The sequence below is a fragment of the Mizuhopecten yessoensis genome, unplaced genomic scaffold, assembly GCF_002113885.1.
Source record: "Mizuhopecten yessoensis strain PY_sf001 unplaced genomic scaffold, ASM211388v2 scaffold4513, whole genome shotgun sequence".
Taxonomy (NCBI): domain Eukaryota; kingdom Metazoa; phylum Mollusca; class Bivalvia; order Pectinida; family Pectinidae; genus Mizuhopecten; species Mizuhopecten yessoensis.
The window spans coordinates 222947-248262 of NW_018405584.1; the positions used below are offsets into that span (position 1 = coordinate 222947).

Here is a 25316-nt window from a genome sequence, read left to right on the forward strand (position 1 = left end):
GGTGATGATATTTAGTCAGTAGCATACTAGGATCAAGGGCTACCAAGTTTGTATAAATGTATGACCTTGAATCATATTCAAGGTCACAAGGAGCAAATATGTTCAAAATATTTCAACAACTTGTTCTGAATAACCAAAAGGCTCAGGATGTTGATATTTAGTCAGTAGCATATGCTGGGATCAAGGACTACTTTGTTTTTTAAAGTGAATGACTTTTACTTATATTCAAGGTCACAGGGGTCAAATTTGTTTAAAATCTTTAAACAACCTCTTCTGAATAACCATGGGTCCCAGGATGTTTATACTTTGCAAGTTGCATCCTTAGATGAAAGGCTATACAATGTGTTCAACATAATGACTTTGTTCGACTTTCAATCACAGGGGTGAAATGTTAAAAAAAAAAGATAACGGTCTTTTGAATGAATTTTAATCATAAATACTGATATTTTGCCTGTAGCTTTATTTTTGATCACTTTTAAGGTTACAAGTGTGAGTTTTATACCAGGTGAGCGATGCAGGCCCATTTGGCCTCTTGTTATAAGTACTGTTCTAGTAAATATGAGAAATGACAAACTCACTTTGAAGGTTGTCTTTTATACACAGCAGTATTAAGTTCAGATCAAAAGTTACTTCAAGGTGCATTTACTATTAACATGACTTGAATATCAAACAGATTAGAGAAAAGAAGAGAAAAGATCGAACTGATAAAGAACTAATGAAGGTGGTATAATGGTGGGTGCCAAGATCCCTCTGGGATCTCTTTGTTTCTTTGAAATATTGTGCATTTTATAAGTATTTTCAATACTTGATACTGTATACAAATGACATTAATTTCTATATGCATGCGTCTAAATTGGGTGAAGGAGTGTTACCAAACCTAAGTCACTTTGATCTATGATTGACCTTTAATCCCAATCCTTCATAAATATGTCTGGGGCATACAACTGCTATACACTTTCGCAGGGAATTTCACAGCTGAGTTATCAAATTAAAACTTGGTATTTTATTTGTGACCCATATCCAACGTTCGCCAAACAGCTATATCTAGTTCACGATGCAGAGTCAGTGTAAAGGTTTGCCAATAAAAAAATTTGGTTCACACAGTCAGTAGAAAAGTGTCTGGAACGTAAATGTACAACTCATTGTTTATCGACATTACTTTCCCATTACTTACTCTCGCGTAGCTAATCCTAATCAAGAAATGAGCATTATACTGCATTACAGTACTTGAATAACATCTGTTCATAATTATGATGGAATATTCGAGGCAATCAATTCCCCCAACAGCAGTAATGACTTCTTTATATCGCACGTCGGTTTAATTATGATTTATCAAGTTAAGAAGTAGCCTAGATCTTTCAGTCATACACCTGTAAGAGAAAACAAACTTAACAACATATTCCTGATGCTTTGTTTTGATTATTTGAGTTTCATCTTAAATAATCAGTCTTTATTCTAAAACTGTTGTCCGATGCTGTTCAAGTTCATATATCTAATGATTTAATCAAAGGAGAAGTCATGCAAGAAACTTCCACCAAATGTTTCAGAGTCTGTCACAAACAAACTTTGCTTGAACATGAAAAATCCAGAGAAATTCGAAGGACTGCTTCACGAAAGGTCAAGGTTGAATATGTCATGTATCAGATGAAAAATGGCGGAGCTACAATTCGAAGCTCCGCTTGCTAAATTTGAAAACGGAGATTGGAACGAATATAACGAATTTCAAGGTGTAACAGACATTCAGAACTCAAACAAAGACTACGAAAAAAGAAGAGGATTAGATGTAACTGATAATGGCGGTTCAGACAATTTTGTAGACACATTTTCGGGATCGCTTGAGGATTTGGTTCATACATTTGATGAGAAAATTACGAAGTGTTTTCGAAATTTCGAGGAGAATGTTGATACAATTGCGCCTGTACAAATACGAACTCAAGAAGAAATAATGACTGATTGCCAGTAAGTAACGTAATGTGAATTTATTGTGAAATGTGAATGGATGAATGTGATTTTGATGAGATCATCACTTCCCGGGCCCGTCGCAGCCTCTGCAGTCTACGTATACGTAGACACAGAGCATTTATATTGACGTATTTTAGTGAATGTGCGATTTTAATTTTATTTCACTTTATCTGATATTAGCATATGATATAAAAGTGGGGATGTGTTTACTCGTCATGAACAGGCACCATATTTGTCTGAAGCTTTAATTTGTGCTGTTGGGCCTGGTGCATGTGTCGATGTGAACATCAGAACAACAGGTAAAATGTGTCATAAATGACTAATAATTATAATGGCCCATCATCCTCTCACACAAAAAACAATCAACATCAAAATGATCATCTTTGAAATTTTATGAAACAATCATTTGTTTCTCATTTTAGATAGGCCCTATTTGAAAAGTGTTTTTCTTGACAGTATAAAACAGCTGTAAAATTGTCTATACTAGGCTAAGTATAAATCAATCAAACCTTAATTTCACATTGTACATGTGTACAGTGTCAGAAACTTAGTTGGTCTACAGTACAGTAAAGCTTAGCATCGGCTAACCAGTAACTGAGCCCTTAGGGCAAAATAGTAAACAAATGAGACAAAATTAACTAGGCAGTGATATGCTTGATAATTTGTCCCAATTACGTTGTGTAAAAAATGTTTGATTACCATATTTTAATTTTATCTTAGCAGTTAGTTTGTAATCCCTTCCTTTACAATAACAATCTGGTCATCATCATTGAATGCAATCATATAACCCGTTTCTTTACACTAACATATATGTTGGTATATCCATTACTATCCAAAACTAGGAAATGAAATATTTAAAAAAATAATTTTGACTTTTTATTTGTATCAGCTGTATTTTTGAACGACAAATTTTATGTTTTGTACGGGAAAAACTTATTTCTTGAGATTACGATGGAAACTTGCAGAAAAGAAAAACATTGATGCAAGGATATCATGCTTTTTGCGTGGCTTATTATAGAAATTAGAATAGCCAGATGAAACAGACCATTTAAGGAATGAAAGTTATTTTTTCAACATTCATGAGGTCATAACAACATTGGCTTTTTGGACATATTCTTGGTAAATATGTCCAGAAAGCCAATGTTGTTATGACCTCATGAATGTTGATGAAATAAATTTCATTCCTTATTTTTACATTTTTAAATGCTTTGAATTTTCCGATGCAAGCATAAATAAAAACAAAAGCGGCATTGTAATTCTATTTTGCATGAGGGCAACGCAGTAGAGAGAACAGCGTGTTTTCGCGGAAAAATGTAAAACTTCCGGTGGGGGTCCTACCAACAGCATGACAACAAAACAAACAGAATATAGATGTATTTTCAAATGTTATTTGTAGAACTAACACACGTTGGATATTATTATCATGTACCTTACACACATCATTTGAGAATTTAAATTAAGCCTATCATGTTTAATGTTAATCATATTAGCATAACTAAACTACACCGAGGGCTGTTTCACGGCGGACATGTACCAATTACGCCCTGTGCTACGTCATTAAAGTGTATCAATACGCAGTGATGAGGTCACCTGTGTTATGCAAAAATGAATGTCATTTTCGCCAATGGGTCCAAGCATGCAGAATGTAAATATACATGTATGAATGATAGTCACATGATTTTGTTATGCAGATGATAATGAGTTGTAGCAAGCATAAATTATTGATAAGAATTTAACTTATCAATGATGTGCTTTTTTATTGTTATCTAATCTAATGAAATGAAAAAAAACCCCACGTATTTCAGTATAATAGGGTGAATTTATAGAGTTTATATAATTTATAGAATTTATACATGCCTTTTTCCATATCACACCTAGTATCAACCCGAGACTGCAATATCAGCCCCAAGGGCCGAACTGTTTATTACATGCTTACTAATAAAAGCTACTTTCTTATGATCTGTTTTTCTTTTGAAATATTGATAAACGAAAAATTTCCAAAAGGGGTGTGATACAGGTTTTGCGGGCTGATACAGGTTTAGGGGTGTGATACGGCGGGGGCTGATATGGCTTTTAGGGTGTGATACGGCGAGGGCTTATATGGGCAAGGGCAATTGTGTCGTATCGCATATACAAAAAACCCGTATTTATTAGTAAGTTTATAATAAATATAATTACTTGTTTTCACTGCATTTTCTTAAACAAATATCTTACCTTTTAGAAAGAAATAAAGCAATTACTCATGACGTCAAAAAACTTTAGCGTTTTGTCACTTGTGAGTAAGAAGGTTAGGACACAGAAACCTATACAGCACAGAAATAGGTCCTCTGAAAATACTTATTACTGTGTAGTACTATAAATATATGGTGAAAAAGCTTGTGGACAGTCGACCCACTAACAAATTATGAAAACAACAAAAAAGCATCATGAATTTGATATCACTTTATATATAAATGGCAAGTATTATAACATTGCACAGCTGTGTGCAGTGAAGTTGGACATCTTATGAAGATTTACAGGATGCTTAGGGTGAAGATTTGCATGAAAAATACTAAAAAATAAACTTATCCATCGTTCCTTCTCAAATTCCTTAATATCTTTTGAAAACTTGCATGAACTATACACCAGGGAGCACTTAATGGCATATCTATGGAACTCAACATTTGTTTCTTTGGAAGCCCTATCATTATTTCAATTATGTGCATGTCCACCTGACATTGTGATGGCCAATATAAATACAAGGTTAGCTTAATTTATGCATTTTTGTGTGGCTGAAAGCTAAGCAGTTTTCCGGGTCTTCCACATTAGTGACATGTGGGATCTTCCACCAAACCCCATCTGTGAAGATTTGTCGGTGTTGGAAGCACATCATAAACAGCCCTGAGAATGAACTGTAGCTGTCATGGTGTGTATCTCCAGATCTCTGCCCATGTCATCTTCCTCTCTTCCGTCTCCCATTGGGTCCATGCCCCTTGGCTCCCCATCTCCACTGCTTTCACCTTCCTTGCTTCCTCTTCCTGTTGCCTTATCTTTCCCTGCGCTTGCTTTCTCCTCTCTGCTGCATTAGCATCTTTCCATCTCGCCGACTGCCTTCTTCCTAATCCTTGCCTTCTAATGCACACTGTCCCCACAATGTCCTTGTGCCAGAGTCTGCTCTCTGTCTCTGCAACTGCCTTGCTGGCTGACCACTTCCTTCCAGTTTTCATCTCCACTCCTGCTTTCCCGATTTTCTCGTCCCTGGAGTCTTTCCTTGTCATGAACAGTCGTGCCTTTCCAGTCCTGAATTCTTCCACTACTGATGTTAGTGGGAGCTACAGTTTGGATGTCCAACTATACAGTCCAGTTGACGAGAAGCAGTGAGGAACTCCAAGTCATCTTCTCAGATGTTTGTTGATTTTCCATTCCCTCTACAGTCGTAAAGGTAATCTTGTACAGCATCAGTGGCGAGGACAGTCGTGGCAGTAGACCATGTTGGAATATCCTTGAACTTTCCTGGCAGACCTGTCTTGTGGATGTTCCTTAATCCTTCACAAACTTGCTGCTCTAGTTTGTTACTGTTGTTAGTGTCCTTCAATGCAAGCTGTCATCAAACCATTTTCCTAGGCACTTGATTGGGTTGCCCACAATAGATGGAATCTCCTCTCCCTGGATAAGAAGGCAGAATTGTCTCGTCACACGACCCTATTTCAGGATGAGATATCTGGATTTAGCTGACTTGAATTTCATTCTTGTCCAGGATACAGTATCCTCCAGTGCTGTCAGTATCCACCTTGCTTGGACATGTGTTGTTGCTGTGATCGTTAGATCATCCATGAATACTCTGCGCGGTGGCTGCCTGATGTTTGTTCTGGATAGTGGCATGGGCCCCTCGTCTCCCATTTCCCTGCCTCAATGATCATGTTCATTGCCATCACCAATGTCATGAAAATCACTTCGAAATTGTACATCTGTTGACAATTCCCTTCTCTAGCTTCTGCCATGAAGTCACGTAATCCTTAACGGCAAATCACAGATGTATTCCTCCATAACTTTGTATGATGCCCTTCACCTTATCCGGGATATGGTACTGGTCCAGCGCCTTTCCTAATAGGCTGTATGGGACTGTGCTGTATGCGTTCGCCAGATCTAACCACACCACTGTCAGATCTCCACGTTCACCTTCGCCTCCCTGATCAGCTGGCTTATCACGCTTGTATGCTCTACACATCCAGAGAATCCTGGAACCGCCCTTCTTTCCTCCAGACTACCTTCACCATTTTCCACAGTCTACGTAGAAGCGTGGGACACTTTTCATACACCTGATATGGGATGCTGTTTGGTCCTGGTGCTGATGCTGCCCTTGCTTTCTTCACAACCTCTGTTACCTCTTTCCAGGTTGGTTCCCCTATTTCCATTGGCTTAGCTTGTCTGGTTGGTTCACTGGCTGGATTCTTTCATTTGGTCCCAAGGGTGCATTTCGTTCCTCATCCCCATGAGTTGCTTTCAGATGTTCTTCTTCCTCTGACACTGCAGTCTCCCTGATCTTCTCCCTTCTAGTACTGCTGCTGTGAACTTGTATTGGTTTGATATAAATGCTGCCCTTTTCTTGGTCTTCTGTCTCCAGGCTTTCTTGATCCGCTCTGCTATCCTCAACTCTTTCAGCCGCCAGGTCCTCAACTGACTCAGCCCTGCTTTCTCCTCGTCTGTTGACCTTCTGTAACGTTCTCCTTGGATCCATTGTATTTCCTTCTCTTTTCTATCAGGTGTTATAACTTGATCCTGTGCTGGCAAACCTTTGACCTCGGATTCCCCGAATCGATTTTTCCCGATAGTATACACTAGTTTGGTCATTGCCTCTATCTTCCGTTCTACGCTGCCAATCAATGATGTTTCCAGTATCTTTTCCAGATCCTCATTAAATACATCCCACTCCTTGCTGTCCATTGCTGGTCATTTCACCTTGCTATGGACTCTGCTGCGGGAGATCCTGCTGTGTGGGCGTTGGGTCATCCTTCGCTTGATGTGTAGTGTCGTCGAGCGATTCCACGGGGGCGTGGAGGTCCTCAGTGCTGTGGTGTGCCTCCTGACCGTGACCCTCCTGCGTCTCACCAGTTTCCACTGTGTGCTGCCTCGGTGTCTGCTGTCTTACACTTCACTCTTGCTTGATGTATTCTCATTCCTTTATGTTCTTGCAGGTCTTATAACTGCAGTGACATTTCGCTGTTTCTCTTACTTCTCCTGTGAGTGTCGTTTGGATTAGCCTGGTTGTTTGGATTAGCCTGGTTGTTTGGATTAGCCTGGTCGTTTGGATTAGCCTGGTTGTTTGGATTAGCCTGGTCGTTTCCCTTGTGTCCGTCCTGTTGGGTCTTTCATCCTCCCTCCCTCTCGGAAGACCCTGAAGGTGTTTTCTTGTTTGTCGTATATTATATTATATATTATTCATATATGTGTGCATCTGAATGAAAATGTCTACTACGTCTATTACTATGGTCCTGGGTCCAACCATGATAGGTATCTTTTGCAAACAAGAAAATGCTAGAATCTATATAAAGGATTGAACATATAGAGAGATAATTAATGAATTGCCACCATTGGTCTAGAAATAACAACATGGGTTACCAACTTCAAACTGTTGTAAAAAAACCAAACAGCTGTCAATTCTTGATGAATTATGGCAGCTTTGATTAAAGTTGAAGACAGATCTTAAAAACTTTAATCGAATAGTTAGTCTTACATGTAGTGATATATACATGTACATGTAGGTTTCCATTTGGATAAGCAAAATAAGACATATTTATCAACCACTGTAACATTTGAGTTGAAACATACATGTATTAAGATGGTACAACTACACACTGTATTACTTCATATGTGATTGTGTAAACCAAACCCAAGGCCTGTAGTTGAGTAGGTAGGTTTGGAAGTAAACCAAACCCAAGGCCTGTAGTTGAGTACGTAGGTTTGGAAGTAAACCAAACCCAAGGCCTGTGGTTGACTAGGTAAGTTTGGAAGTAAACCAAACCCACGGCCTGTAGTTGAGTAGGTAGGTTTGGAAGTAAACCAAACGCAAGGCCTGTAGTTGAGTAGGTAGGTTTGGGAGTAAACCAAACCCAAGGCCTGTAGTTGAGTAGGTAGGTTTGGAAAATACTTACTTTAAAAAAAAATCACTCTTTTACTGGTACTGAAAATAAATGCTTTAAGTTTTAAAGTTTGTATTGATAAGTTGCATATCAAACAACAGATTAAAAAATTCCAATGATTTAGAACACGTTGCAATGCTATGAAGTGTTGGTTTTTAATGAAACTTTAAATTTATGTAAGGATATTTTGGGGAATAGGTAGGCAAATGGCTTAGGTACTGGTGCAGATAAAAACATTGAACTTCTAAGAGATTTGCTACAGTTGGCAAACTCACCAACTAAATGGAATGTCATGAGTCTAAAATTATTTAAGTTGAAAGTTGTCTCTGAGAAAAGTTGAAAGTTGTCTCTGAGAAAAGTTGAAAGTTGTCTCTGAGAAAAGCTAGACAATTCTGTGCTATGAACTTTTTTAGTTGCATAGATATATCCATATCAACACTGTTAATTTGTTTGGGGAATCAGACAAACATACTGGCAATAAAACTGTAACAGGCGCATGCATATTATGGATCTGTCTTCATGTATAGGCATACATATATACATGTATACAATGAAACAGAAAAGTCAATAAAATGCCCACGATCTTGTACTGTTGTACATTTTCCATATAAGGAAAACATGTTTTCTATGCCCAGTAAATAAATTTATTGGTTGATTACTGGCACCCTTACTGACTAATATGAGAATTGTTCTTGACAGTGTCTTGAAGTTGTCTTTTGGATTCAGCCATTTACATTTCAATGCAGAGTTTTAAAAATGTATTAAGCACTGATACAGTGTTGTAGCAATCAGGGTCTGAGTGTCTTATAATTTATGAAAGAAAAGGGGCATTATTATAACCCGGCCTAATCAATGGGAATCATTTCAACCTCATCCTGGAAACCCACCCCACCCCACCCAATTCAAACTAGTGAGTCAAAATTGGAGAACAACTCGCTGTTCATCGACATAGGGTTTGTGCTGTTTTTAAAATGGTCGGGTGAGCACCCCTATATCATCCATTGCATGCTGGACTTCAACTAATATATCAATAATTTGGGGGCTGCAGTGGCCGAGAAGTTCAGGTGTCTTACAGTCTGTGATTAACTAACCCTCCACTCCTGGGTCACAGGTTCGAGGCCTAGGGGTGGGTGGGGGGATGCAGTCGAGAGGTTCTTGGTCCAGATTGGTGGTTTTTCTATGGGTGCATCTAGATATGGTTTTCCTCCGCCATCAAAACCTGGCTCATCCTTAAATGACCATATAGCTGTTAATAGGACGCAAAGCACCAACAAACATTTAACTTAAATCCCCAATGATGAAAGCTTGTTGGCAATGATGATGGGGAAAACAAGTTTGATATGTAGTTCAGTTTTCCATCAAGCCAGTTTTCCATCAAGGTCCGCAGGTGGAAACTTTTTGTTTAGCCCATGATCTTTCATCACTTTTCTTAACCATTGATGATCAACTTATTGAGTCAATTTTTCTAAAGCCAGTACAACTTCATTCACCATTTTCTCTGTATCTATAAATAGTAAGCCACTTAAAAAAGGAAACACAAGTTCGTAACCTTGTTTATACCTACTTTACATCAAGAGCAAGAGAGCAGGTTTTATTTCACCCTAGATTTTCTCGATGATTAATTAGTTTTTTGATGACATCATGTTTTAACCCGGGACCTTGTTGTACAAAATGTTGTTTTTTGACCGTGCTTAAACAATTCTTGTTGGTGCTATTTCTTAGGAGTCACTGGAGGGATCTTTCTTAAGTGTCACATGTACAGGTTGCCCATGGCCCTGAGTTGTTCATATTGAACCTTTGAGCTGAGGTGGTCATCTTGAATTTTGAGAGTTACAGTTTATTAGTGCTATTTCTCAGAAAATACTGGTGGGATCTTTGTCAAGTTTCACATGTATGTTGCCCATGTCCCTAAGTTGAAAAAAGTTGTGTAAATTGAATCTTGGGACTTTTACAATCTGTGTGTCTTGTACTTGCCTGGTGGTTAAAACTTCTGATAATTACTGGTACTGGATCAGTGTTTTTTCTCCCCAGGCTGTTTTTGCAGCATGGTACCATGCTCCTATATTTTTTTGCCATGCTGCTATCCTAGATCTTCTCTGCTGTATATTCATAGTAAATCTCAAGTTACCATGCTGCTTTGATTTTACATAGAGTGCTGCTTTAACAGAAATATTGAAACACCATGCTTCTTTCAAAACATTCTGGGGAGAACACTGTGGATACTCTAGATACTATATAATGCTAGTAATAGTACCCTTCAGGAAAGTTCCAAGAGGCAGTCTTCAAATTGAACTTTAATTTGAATATTCAATCAGCTTCCCCTGCCTTATGATAATAAATCTTGAATTCCTTGCCTTGAACTTCACTTTAGCTCAAGTGTCACAACTCTGTCTCCAGCACGACCAGGACCAATTTGATAAATTTGTCAAAGGTGATTGAAGTCAATCTGAACCTTCATAAATCTTTGTTGGCAGTTGACAAATCCTTGTTCCGACCAAAGGTTATTTTCCATTTTGCAGTTTTGAAAATAAGATACAAAATCATTTAATAATCTGATAACTCTAACGAACATGTGGAATCCTTATTTTTTTTTTTAGTGGTTTAGGCATAAAATGTGGTTGCCTGCAGTTGAATACTATTTTTTTTTTAGTAAGTTGGCAGAATATCATATTTTCAACATTACCATGCATGAAGCATCAGTTTTCATGGACGGGTAAAAAAGTTGGGAATATTCTTCTATACAACTGCAATATTTCTGGTTTTCTCCTCATTTTCAGTCATGTGACTGAAATAATTATGGGGTTTTATCTCATATTCAAATGAAAACCATGAATTTTTCTTTAATTATTACATTTTTGTCACTTAAAAAAAGAAAAAACTTTGAAAAGATTGCCATAATTGTAAGCAAGCACTCAAAACACTTACTTATTTATCAATTCAATATATGCTCATAAAGAAGCATTGGCACTCTCCCATTTGTGGATCGAATAGTGATTGTGCAGATTACTCGGTGATCAGATTGATATTCATATACTGTATACGATACCAATTTCAAGGTTTTTAACATAAAGTTAACTGAAGTGACATCTTCCAAAGTTCATGGTTTGATAACTGAAGTGACATCTTCCACAGTTCATGGTTTGATAACTGAAGTGACATCTTTCACAGTTCATGGTTTGATAACTGAAGTGACATCTTCCACAGTTTATGGTTTGATAACAGAAATAACATCTTCCACAGTTCATGGTTTGATGAATAGTACCTTCTGGAAATTGATAACATTTCCTTTATCCCAATTAATGAGTATTAATGAAATGAAATGTTCCATTTGTATGTATTTAACATGGAATAGTATACAATTACATCAATATTGTATTTTATTTAAACAGTAATAACTATATTCAATAGCCATAAGTGTTGATTTCACACACAAAGGGGATTTAGTTCATACCGCTTCCTGTATTGATATAAAACCTCATGAATGTTATGTACTGTAATTGCTTTATTCCCTGAAAATATGTTGACAGGACTTTAAGTTTGATCGTCTGCAAGTTTATGAGTCACCGACTTGATTGATGTTCAATCTTACTATTGTGCAGACGCTTTGTAATGTGTTTGTTTCCATGGTACACTATCTTGCAGATGTTTGGGCACATTCAATTCCAAGCTATACCTACCAAATATGTTTTATGTTTTGAGCTTTTTCCTGGCACATGAAAGTATTTATTGGTGGGCTATATTGTTCTTATAGACTTTACCAGGAAAAATGTCAGAATAGTTTTTCAAACAACCGGGGGATAATATATAATGATAGAAAGCTAAACATTGTACGTCTTTTAATGATAAGGAAGGACATACATAGATTCTTGCCTCTCAGATTCTTAAGTATTTTACCGAACTTATATATATATAGTTGAGTAACTTTATTTGCCGATTGTCTGTGCTGGATGTTATCAGTGCTGAGCTCTACAACATAGTTACATTAATACAAAACTACTTTTAGCATGGATGTTTATCTTGCTATGTCTGTCTGCAGTCATGTCAAATTTACAAAGCAATAACTTACATATTGTTTCCTGAAATAACAAAATGATATTTGAGCTCCAGTTTTGTTACAAACTTTCCCATTGATTTATCACTTCCTTTCCAGGTCCATATCGAGATCCATTCCCTTTTGAAAATAAGCCCACTTTTTCTTGATTTGACCAGGTATTAAATTCCTTATGTGCAAAAACAAGAATGAAAAAAAATATTGTCTTTGTCTTCATTTGTTTTTGTAATCAGACATGTTGTATAAAGTTTTTGTAATCAGACATGTTGTTTACAGTTTTTGTAATCAGACATGTTGTATAAAGTTTTTGTTATCAGACATGTGGTATACAGTTTTCGTAATCAGACATGTTGTATAAAGTTTTTGTAATCAGACATGTTGTGTACAGTTTTTGTTATCAGACATGTGGTATACAGTTTTTGTAATCAGACATGTGGTATACAGTTTTTGTAATCAGACATGTTGTATACAGTTTTTGTAATCAGACATGTTGTATACAGTTATTGTAATCAGACATGTAGTATAAAGTTTTTGTAATCAGACATGTGGTATAAAGTTTTTGTAATCAGACATGTTGTATACAGTTTCATATTCAGAGTAAAAGCAGACATTTTGATTTTGAAAAGTTCCACTAGCCTGCAGGCCTACTGTATATTTTTAGAGGGAATATAATGCTTTTAATCTATAAAATTTCAACAATTGAGAATTCTCAATTTTCTAATTTTGTCTTTGATGTTTTCCAATTTCAACCAAAACTCTGTTTCCAAAAATACCCAGATTAATCCCTGGATCTAGACAGTTTTAAAGTTTTGTAAATCGAGTTAAGTGTGTTATTTCCTGTGTCTCTCTGTACCATCTATCTATTAAGCTATTTTTTTTTTATCTTTTAAAGAATGTTTATAAGTTATAACACCATCCTATTTAAACCACTCACCCACATACACATTGTAAGAGCAGCAGATTAGTGGGTGTCTGTAAATTACCAACATATTCATTTGTGATTTCATCTGAGGAAAATTAGGTCAGGTCAGGTCTGTCATAACATAAAGTTTAACCTGAAATATACATGTACCATAAAAACAACACTTACTTATTTTATCATATAGAGTTTAGACAATAAGTTGCCAGCAGACAAAACCGGACTTGCGTTAATAAATAAAAATTAAACATGTTTTACTTGATAATTATGTGTAACTAGCATTGTGTATGAAGTAGTTATAAGATTATATTTGGTATCCATAGATCTATATTGATATGTTTTCCCTAAACATATCGTTAGTATCCGATCACTATGAAACTTTAGAGACATGCTGAACATTCAGACCAGCACCCTTGTCTAACCTGACAGGTATATTTGCGGGACACTATAAAATTTACACTATGAAATTAGTTTAGACATATGTGGGACAGTCAAGCAGGTTTTCGTGGAGATTGGATGTCAGCTGTATAAATATAGATCTGTTCGCTGTATACATTTAGATCTGTTCGCTGTATACATTTAGATCTGTTCGCTGTATACATTTATATCTGTTCGCTGTATACATTTATAACTCTTCGCTTCATACATTTAGATCTGTTCGCTGTATACATATAGATCTGTTCGCTTCATACATTTAGATCTGTTCGCTGTATACATATAGATCTGTTTGCTGTATAAATATAGATCTGTTCGCTGTGTACATTTAGATCTGTTCGCTGTATACATTTATATCTGTTCGCTTCATACATTTAGATCTGTTCGCTGTATACATATAGATCTGTTCGCTTCATACATTTAGATCTGTTCGCTGTATACATATAGATCTGTTCGCTTCATACATTTAGATCTGTTCACTGTATACATATAGATCTGTTTGCTGTATACATTTAGATCTGTTCGCTGTATACATTTAGATCTGTTCGCTGTATACATTTAGATCTGTTCGCTGTATACATATAGATATGTTCGCTGTATACATTTAGATCTGTTCGCTGTATATACATGTAGATCTGTTTGCTGTATACATGATTTGCACGTAAAAAATAACATATTCTTCAAAGGTGAAATAAAAGAAATATATAGCCCTACTTCAAAAGATCAATGATGGTGTGGAGTATTAAGCTAAATTCTCTGTGATTCCCTACTGATATTAGAAGTTTGGCCCTTCACCAACTCTGATAAACAGGTCTATCTAGATATGTATGCAGAGGATCTCTATAGCTACATATACAGTTGAGTATCATGTATACCTTTAATACTGCTGGAGCACTAGTGCTCTAGTCCCATGGTCAGTAGCGTTTGGATAAGCATGGGTTTGTGAAATTGTAGAGAATTTATGGTATAAGCTGACAACCTTTTATCATAAGCTCAGTGCTAAATTGCTAGGACTGTTTTTGCTTATCATTACCAGGGATAATCCTGGAGGGGGCCATGGGGTCATTGACCCCTCAAAACTGAAATTGACCCCTCCAAGTAACATTTTAATTTTACATAGACTGGTCCCTCTTAAATTTGATGTTGTCTAAACATTGCTGAAATGGCCCACTGCTCTCAAAATCCAGGATTTTCTCTGATTACCATCAGATTTTATTCAAAACCTCTGCATGCAACTTACTCTTGCTGCATATAATTGTTATCTTTTACTGCAGTGAATATTAAAATTCAAGAACCCAAACTGGCATTTACAATCACATCTGTAATATCTGTTATGAATACATTTTAAGTCAGGCAATAAATGTAGCACTGTTTACATGTACATTGTGAATGTATTGTACAAAGTAGGGACAGTCATCATCACCTACTTGCATATTTGTTCTATTAATCACCCATGTGATTATAATAAGACATACATGAATGTAAGAACCTGAAAGCAGGGTTTGGGTGTACAAGGAAAGAAATACACTACACTTTTATATTTTCAAGTGAGTGTTGGCAATTATTGGAACGAAGTTTCCAGAAAAAAAAGAAAAAAAAATGTGTTTTAAGTAAGTAGTACATGTATGCACATACACAACATTTATAAAATATGTGTCTTGTTGTTCTATGTAATATAATTGTAGTCATGTAAGTTATAGACCCATGAATTTCTGTGGGGGGGTGTTAGAGGGAAGGGCAATTGTAAAGGATGTTTTTCAAAATTGGGAAATAGGATTAAAATTGGAAGTGTTGGTATCTGAAGTGTGTGTGTATGTTTGGGGGTGGGGCAGCGATTATAAGGATATGGGCGATATAATACTACATTGTAAAGCTACATGATAATTTTTCCCTTTCTACAATATTTTCTCTCAACTTTCTGAAATGTTCTTAACATGTAAATTGTGTGCTTGTTGAGTAATGCAGGTCTGCGTAGTCATGGTTAAATGACCTTGCTTGTTTTAAAGACTTGTTATTATGCATTTGAGGCGCCAATTACATATACAAATAGGGTATTACTGATTGAAGAAAGCTATCTCCGAAGCCAAACAGTATGAAACTTTGGAGAATGTTTTTGGTACATATAGTGTAGGACATTAGAACATGTTGTATCATTGTCCTTTTCCCCTTCCCAGTTATTTTTTGTGTTTTTTGCTATGAAATGAAACAAAATATCTAGATATTTTTTTGAAAACTAACACAGGGGCTATGGTGCTGGTGTCGCACACCTAGCCAACAACTAACACTGGCGCTATTGTGCTGGTGTCGCACACCTAGCCAACAACTAACACTGGGGCTATGGTGCTGATGTCGCACACCTAGCCAACAACTAACACTGGGGCTGTGGTGCTGGTGTCGCACACCTAGCCAACAACAAACACTGGGGCTGTGGTGCTGGTGTCGCACGCCTAGCCAACAACTTACACTGGGACTATGGTGCTGATGTCGCACACCTAGCCATTGCTATAAAATTATACAAAATAAAACATGTACAAGGTAAATTCAACGGAAATAATCAGGTATGATAAGGCATTGAATTAGTTCATATTTCAGGGTGTCATTGACAATGTTACTGCAATTATTTATAGAAAATTTTCAAAAAGTGAAATTAGGTTTATAGGTCTTTGTGGAAATTTTTCTAGTTTCTAGTCAAAAGCACTAGATGGGAAAGGTAATTCAGTGATTCAGTAATCAACAGCAATATCTAATAGTGTGGGAAGAGAGGAGTAGTTTATTTATTGAACAATGAACTTACTACCGTGAAATAAGAAGGCTGTATTGTCTTAAGGTTTAACCCATTTACCCCTAAAATCGCATTTGAATCTTACCAAATCAAAGACTGGGTAAGTCCAGTTTAAATATATATAGGGATGAATGAGTTAAGTTACAAGTCTTGCTTTATACACTTTAGCATTTATGAAATCTAAATATTTGATCACAATTCTAGTATTAAATTTGAAGTGTCTTTCAGAAATCAATGTTTCATTCATACTTTGTAATTTTGTTCCCATAAAGTAGCTATTTTAATCACTTAGATGCTGAATGAAAATTGAGTAATTCAAAGCCAATTGGGCCTTTTGTTTGATTAAATTTCAATTCCATTTGAAACATTTTGGATGAGTCATAATTGCAGAAATGTTCATTTTCACTAATTGTTTTTGCCAAATTGAGACAAATTTTGTGATCTCCGTTGATCAGCTATGAATCAGACAGTTGTTTATAAAAAGATTTTGTCAAAACTGATGAAAAATTCCGTCATAATTCACAAATTGGAAAAATTTCATTAGTTCTCTTATTATGAAGGTTTTTATCACATCATGTTATTATCCAGTATATATACATACAGGTTATTACCGTGTTAAATTAATAACGAGGACGTATGTATATGATTGGTTGTGTGTTGAATTTTCTCTGTGTGAATAATGGATGCTGAGATAGCTGAGAATCAGTGACTCATTTAGAGGAGGTAGTATGATTGGGCCTCTGCTGAGTGAATAATCAATATGTACACAAGCACCTCGACAATGGCTGGGTGCCAGCCTCCGGACCAACAAACGGGACACTTTTCATTGTTGCTGCTGCTGCTGCTGCTGGGGAATTTTGTGGCCGGGCCTCCTAAGGCAACTGTATAGACTTGTTACAATGAAAGGGCCGGTTTCATTCAGACCTATACAATACAATATATAAGTGTACATATATACAATGATACCAAAAATGTTGGAACATATTTGTTGTTACCAATCTCATAACCAAGAAAGAGTTTATGGAATATTTTTTCAATAAATATGCAAGCTAAAATCTAATTTAATTATAACATGTGGTCTGAATTTTGAAAAAAAAAAAGGATCTTATATTAATTAATAAACACTATAAATCCCTTACAATTTGTGTGCTATTGATATATTTTCGGGATTAAATCATAAATTAAAAAACCCAGAATATTTTGTTATAGGTACGGTAGACACATCAAAACAAAGGCTTAAAACCTATAATTGTTTCCTTTGCAAATTTGTCATTTGAATCGGGTCGTATTTGACATAATTAGGGGAATTTAAAAATATAATTCTAATACTTAACTGAAAAAAAAAGTTCATCCAAGATAAAAATCTTTTTGAAGAAAGTAAAGAAACAGTGTCTTGACAGAATTCGTCCAGCCATGTAACTTTCCCTGGTCTAAAATCAAAAGACAATCATGGCATGTAGACATGATGAGAGAAACTTTGTCTTTTGAGGGTCCCTTGATACAAAACTAGGAAAAATTATATCACGAATTCTGTCAAAGAAAAGATTTATGGCATGCACTGTGTCCTGTCAATTCCTCCAAATGTTTTAGTTATGACACGTAGTGTCAGACAGGGAAGAGTTTTTGTCCTACTGGACAAGACAACATCGCTGACCGCTTCTGTTTATGTTTCAGGATGTGGTGGACAATTACAGGGAACTTTGGTAACATCCTTCCGATAGACTGGTCAAAATCCTATGCAAGGGAACTGCATGCTAAAGTGCTAAATCTTGGGGAGCGCAAGGTAAGTTGTTAGTAGACTTATGGGATGCTGGGGAGCACACTCAATCTAAGTCAGTAATAAACTGGTAAAATACTGGGGAGCACACTCTATCTAAGTCAGTAATAAACTGGTAAAATACAGGGGAATACACTCTATATAAGCTTTTAGTAGGGACTCTGTATATTAAAAGTACTATCCCTGGCTACAATGTATATTAACAGTACAATGTACTATCCCTGGCTACAATGTATATTAACAGTACAATGTACTATCCACAGCTACAATGTATATTAACAGTACAATGTACTATCCCTGGCTACAATGTATATTAACAGTACAATGTACTATCCACAGCTACAATGTATATTAACAGTACAATGTACTATCCCTGGCTACAATGTATATTAACAGTACAATGTACTATCCACAGCTACAATGTATATTAACAGTACAATGTACTATCCCTGGCTACAATGTATATTAACAGTACAATGTACTATCCACAGCTACAATGTATATTAACAGTACAATGTACTATCCCTGGCTACAATGTATATTAACAGTACAATGTACTATCCACAGCTACAATGTATATTAACAGTACAATGTACTATCCCTGGCTACAATGTATATTAACAGTACAATGTACTATCCACAGCTACAATGTATATTAACAGTACAATGTACTATCCCTGGCTACAATGTATATTAACAGTACAATGTACTATCCCTGGCTACAATGTATATTAACAGTACAATGTACTATACCTGGCTACAATGTATATTAACAGTACAATGTACTATCCACAGCTACAGTCATCCGAACCGCAACACATTTTGTATATAAAGGACATTGTGTCGCCAACTCCCGTCAGCAAATCTTGGAAAATATTTTCTAAGGAAAATATTTCAAATAAAAATCCCTAAATAAATCAGTGTGGAATAAGTAATTTTACTTTTATGATCATTTTCTAATACTTAAATTTCTGATGAAATTAATTCAGAATCTAAATTATTCAACAAGATGTGGATTCGATTCCAAATTATTAGCTATTTAATAGAAGATGTTACACATATAATTATTATGTCTGTGCCACTCCACAGGATTGTGTGTCCCCTAATCTGGACCTGTCTGATGACGAGGAGCTGGCCCAGGCATTTGACATGCATTCCCTCATTGTGAGCAGTCTGACCCAGAATGACTCTGACCACGTAGAAACGGCCGAGGAAGTCATCAGTGAAATTGAGTGCATGATGCAGGTACAAGAAAGTGCTTTCTTCAGTACTTATTATCATATACAGTGTTAGTGTTTAAAAGTTGGGACCCAAGTAGGCAATGATAATGATACGGTGAAGGCTTTTTTTCGCCTTCAATTTGATATCAAGAAGGTGTCAAATATTGTCAATATTGTTGAACATAAGCTATAAGATTTTTTGTTTTCTCGAAAATTAGAGTTCAGATGTTCACAGCCAAGACTGATGCAGTTTATTTAATTTACAAATTATAAATAATGTGATATTGTAATGATAGAAACTATTAGTTTATTAGAAGGATCATTTTTTTTTCATAGACCCAAAATTGTTTAGCATACAATTTCAGCATCTTTTTAAAAGCCTATGATTTGATAAGTTAAAAGCCAATATTTCTAGATATTTATCTTGAAGCAAGTGCTGTCAATAATATTTGGAGTAGATCTAGAGGCGCATTTCTGAAAACGTAAGAAGCACTTAACAATGGCATTCCAAGTCTTTCAAGGTTTAGATGTACAGCTATATACTGACAGAAAAAAGTAGTCGTCACAAACGGCAGAATACCTGGTGACAAATGGTCGGGTGCTGGCTCGTATTGTAAACACTGATTTGTAGAACACAATGACTGTGTCTCGACTTCCTTCATTTGGCGCCAAATCAATATGGCATGTCAACCTGTTAAAGCAGCCAGCCTAGAAACCTGGTCAGTTGTAAAGATTTCGCAGAAACCTTATCACTTAAGTGAAGTTTTTGGTGCCCATTTATCAGCGTTATGTCACCTACCGTTCCATTGACCGATGGCTCAGTGCATATATACGTTGCTTTGCTTTCAGGAACCACAGCATGACAACCCTGCAGAGCTGTACCCTATAGAGACCGTACCTTATACTACAATCAAAGATTCCCTCCCCTCCTACTCAGAAGCTGGTAGGTGTTAGTAAAGTATTCTTCTCTGTGACCGGGCAGTTCTCCTGCATATTATAAATTACTTCTTAATTGTGAAAATGAAAAATTTCAAAACCAAAGAGGACAGTATTGTTAGTGTGAGTATAAAAAGTATTATAGAAAAAGAATGTGTGATTTCAGATCAGAGGGAAGACATATTCTATCTTGATGTAAAATACTCTATAAAAAAAACTTCTTGGTGTACTACTATAATTATCGGGGAAAAGCTTTCTGTACAAATAGTCTTACACATACAGCACAAATTTTGTTGTGGTTTTACAATAGACTGTTTCACAGACCAGAGTATGACTTTTTAGTCCAAAATATTGCATTATGAAAATGATGAGTTTGAAGTATAAAATTTGTTCTATCGTGCTGTGTATTCAGCAAATGTCATATAAAAAGTTCATAATGTCACTGAAATGTAAATGAAATCTGGGTTTACTGTGGCAACCCTTGATATCATCTAGATATGTATACGTGGGATAAGACCATAGTTCTCATAATGACCACTGTATACTGTATAACACGAAATCTCATAATGACCACTGTATACTGTATAACACGAAATCTCATAATGACCGCTGGTTACTGTATAACACGAAATCTCATAATGACCACTGTATACTGTATAACACGAAATCTCATAATGACCACTGGTTACTGTATAACACGAAATCTCATAATGACCACTGTATACTGTATAACACGAAATCTCATAATGACCACTGGTTACTGTATAACACGAAATCTCATAATGACCACTGTATACTGTATAACACGAAATCTCATAATGACCACTGGTTACTGTATAACACGAAATCTCATAATGACCACTGTATACTGTATAACACGAAATCTCATAATGACCACTGGTTACTGTATAACACGAAATCTCATAATGACCACTGTATACTGTATAACACGAAATCTCATAATGACCACTGGTTACTGTATAACACGAAATCTCATAATGACCACTGTATACTGTATAACACGAAATCTCATAATGACCACTGGTTACTGTATAACACGAAATCTCATAATGACCACTGTATACTGTATAACACGAAATCTCATAATGACCACTGGTTACTGTATAACACGAAATCTCATAATGACCACTGTATACTGTATAACACGAAATCTCATAATGACCACTGGTTACTGTATAACACGAAATCTCATAATGACCACTGTATACTGTATAACACGAAATCTCATAATGACCACTGGTTACTGTATAACACGAAATCTCATAATGACCACTGTATACTGTATAACACGAAATCTCATAATGACCACTGGTTACTGTATAACACGAAATCTCATAATGACCACTGTATACTGTATAACACGAAATCTCATAATGACCACTGGTTACTGTATAACACGAAATCTCATAATGACCACTGTATACTGTATAACACGAAATCTCATAATGACCACTGGTTACTGTATAACACGAAATCTCATAATGACCACTGTATACTGTATAACACGAAATCTCATAATGACCACTGGTTACTGTATAACACGAAATCTCATAATGACCACTGTATACTGTATAACACGAAATCTCATAATGACCACTGGTTACTGTATAACACGAAATCTCATAATGACCACTGTATACTGTATAACACGAAATCTCATAATGACCACTGGTTACTGTATAACACGAAATCTCATAATGACCACTGTATACTGTATAACACGAAATCTCATAATGACCACTGGTTACTGTATAACACGAAATCTCATAATGACCACTGTATACTGTATAACACGAAATCTCATAATGACCACTGGTTACTGTATAACACGAAATCTCATAATGACCACTGTATACTGTATAACACGAAATCTCATAATGACCACTGGTTACTGTATAACACGAAATCTCATAATGACCACTGTATACTGTATAACACGAAATCTCATAATGACCACTGGTTACTGTATAACACGAAATCTCATAATGACCACTGTATACTGTATAACACGAAATCTCATAATGACCACTGGTTACTGTATAACACGAAATCTCATAATGACCACTGTATACTGTATAACACGAAATCTCATAATGACCACTGGTTACTGTATAACACGAAATCTCATAATGACCACTGTATACTGTATAACACGAAATCTCATAATGACCACTGGTTACTGTATAACACGAAATCTCATAATGACCACTGTATACTGTATAACACGAAATCTCATAATGACCACTGGTTACTGTATAACACGAAATCTCATAATGACCACTGTATACTGTATAACACGAAATCTCATAATGACCACTGGTTACTGTATAACACGAAATCTCATAATGACCACTGTATACTGTATAACACGAAATCTCATAATGACCACTGGTTACTGTATAACACGAAATCTCATAATGACCACTGTATACTGTATAACACGAAATCTCATAATGACCACTGGTTACTGTATAACACGAAATCTCATAATGACCACTGTATACTGTATAACACGAAATCTCATAATGACCACTGGTTACTGTATAACACGAAATCTCATAATGACCACTGTATACTGTATAACACGAAATCTCATAATGACCACTGGTTACTGTATAACACGAAATCTCATAATGACCACTGTATACTGTATAACACGAAATCTCATAATGACCACTGGTTACTGTATAACACGAAATCTCATAATGACCACTGTATACTGTATAACACGAAATCTCATAATGACCACTGGTTACTGTATAACACGAAATCTCATAATGACCACTGTATACTGTATAACACGAAATCTCATAATGACCACTGGTTACTGTATAACACGAAATCTCATAATGACCACTGTATACTGTATAACACGAAATCTCATAATGACCACTGGTTACTGTATAACACGAAATCTCATAATGACCACTGTATACTGTATAACACGAAATCTCATAATGACCACTGGTTACTGTATAACACGAAATCTCATAATGACCACTGTATACTGTATAACACGAAATCTCATAATGACCACTGGTTACTGTATAACACGAAATCTCATAATGACCACTGTATACTGTATAACACGAAATCTCATAATGACCACTGGTTACTGTATAACACGAAATCTCATAATGACCACTGTATACTGTATAACACGAAATCTCATAATGACCACTGGTTACTGTATAACACGAAATCTCATAATGACCACTGTATACTGTATAACACGAAATCTCATAATGACCACTGGTTACTGTATAACACGAAATCTCATAATGACCACTGTATACTGTATAACACGAAATCTCATAATGACCACTGGTTACTGTATAACACGAAATCTCATAATGACCACTGTATACTGTATAACACGAAATCTCATAATGACCACTGGTTACTGTATAACACGAAATCTCATAATGACCACTGTATACTGTATAACACGAAATCTCATAATGACCACTGGTTACTGTATAACACGAAATCTCATAATGACCACTGTATACTGTATAACACGAAATCTCATAATGACCACTGGTTACTGTATAACACGAAATCTCATAATGACCACTGTATACTGTATAACACGAAATCTCATAATGACCACTGGTTACTGTATAACACGAAATCTCATAATGACCACTGTATACTGTATAACACGAAATCTCATAATGACCACTGGTTACTGTATAACACGAAATCTCATAATGACCACTGTATACTGTATAACACGAAATCTCATAATGACCACTGGTTACTGTATAACACGAAATCTCATAATGACCACTGTATACTGTATAACACGAAATCTCATAATGACCACTGGTTACTGTATAACACGAAATCTCATAATGACCACTGTATACTGTATAACACGAAATCTCATAATGACCACTGGTTACTGTATAACACGAAATCTCATAATGACCACTGTATACTGTATAACACGAAATCTCATAATGACCACTGGTTACTGTATAACACGAAATCTCATAATGACCACTGTATACTGTATAACACGAAATCTCATAATGACCACTGGTTACTGTATAACACGAAATCTCATAATGACCACTGTATACTGTATAACACGAAATCTCATAATGACCACTGGTTACTGTATAACACGAAATCTCATAATGACCACTGTATACTGTATAACACGAAATCTCATAATGACCACTGGTTACTGTATAACACGAAATCTCATAATGACCACTGTATACTGTATAACACGAAATCTCATAATGACCACTGGTTACTGTATAACACGAAATCTCATAATGACCACTGTATACTGTATAACACGAAATCTCATAATGACCACTGGTTACTGTATAACACGAAATCTCATAATGACCACTGTATACTGTATAACACGAAATCTCATAATGACCACTGGTTACTGTATAACACGAAATCTCATAATGACCACTGTATACTGTATAACACGAAATCTCATAATGACCACTGGTTACTGTATAACACGAAATCTCATAATGACCACTGTATACTGTATAACACGAAATCTCATAATGACCACTGGTTACTGTATAACACGAAATCTCATAATGACCACTGTATACTGTATAACACGAAATCTCATAATGACCACTGGTTACTGTATAACACGAAATCTCATAATGACCACTGTATACTGTATAACACGAAATCTCATAATGACCACTGGTTACTGTATAACACGAAATCTCATAATGACCACTGTATACTGTATAACACGAAATCTCATAATGACCACTGGTTACTGTATAACACGAAATCTCATAATGACCACTGTATACTGTATAACACGAAATCTCATAATGACCACTGGTTACTGTATAACACGAAATCTCATAATGACCACTGTATACTGTATAACACGAAATCTCATAATGACCACTGGTTACTGTATAACACGAAATCTCATAATGACCACTGTATACTGTATAACACGAAATCTCATAATGACCACTGGTTACTGTATAACACGAAATCTCATAATGACCACTGTATACTGTATAACACGAAATCTCATAATGACCACTGGTTACTGTATAACACGAAATCTCATAATGACCACTGTAT

At 35.8% G+C, this 25316-nt stretch overlaps 1 protein-coding gene across 1 annotated transcript in view; it reads left to right on the forward strand.

Moving 5' to 3' along the window:
• The first annotated feature begins 1629 nt into the window (after nucleotides 1–1629).
• Nucleotides 1630–25316, forward strand: part of LOC110449181 (fasciculation and elongation protein zeta-2-like) — a 40163-nt gene continuing 16476 nt past the window's right edge. The window contains exons 1-4 of the mRNA XM_021495876.1: nucleotides 1630–1959; nucleotides 17943–18051; nucleotides 19135–19290; nucleotides 20115–20208. Of these exons, the coding sequence (XP_021351551.1) occupies nucleotides 1652–1959; nucleotides 17943–18051; nucleotides 19135–19290; nucleotides 20115–20208 (667 nt within the window). The 5' untranslated portion in view covers nucleotides 1630–1651. The remainder of the gene's footprint in view (nucleotides 1960–17942; nucleotides 18052–19134; nucleotides 19291–20114; nucleotides 20209–25316) is intronic.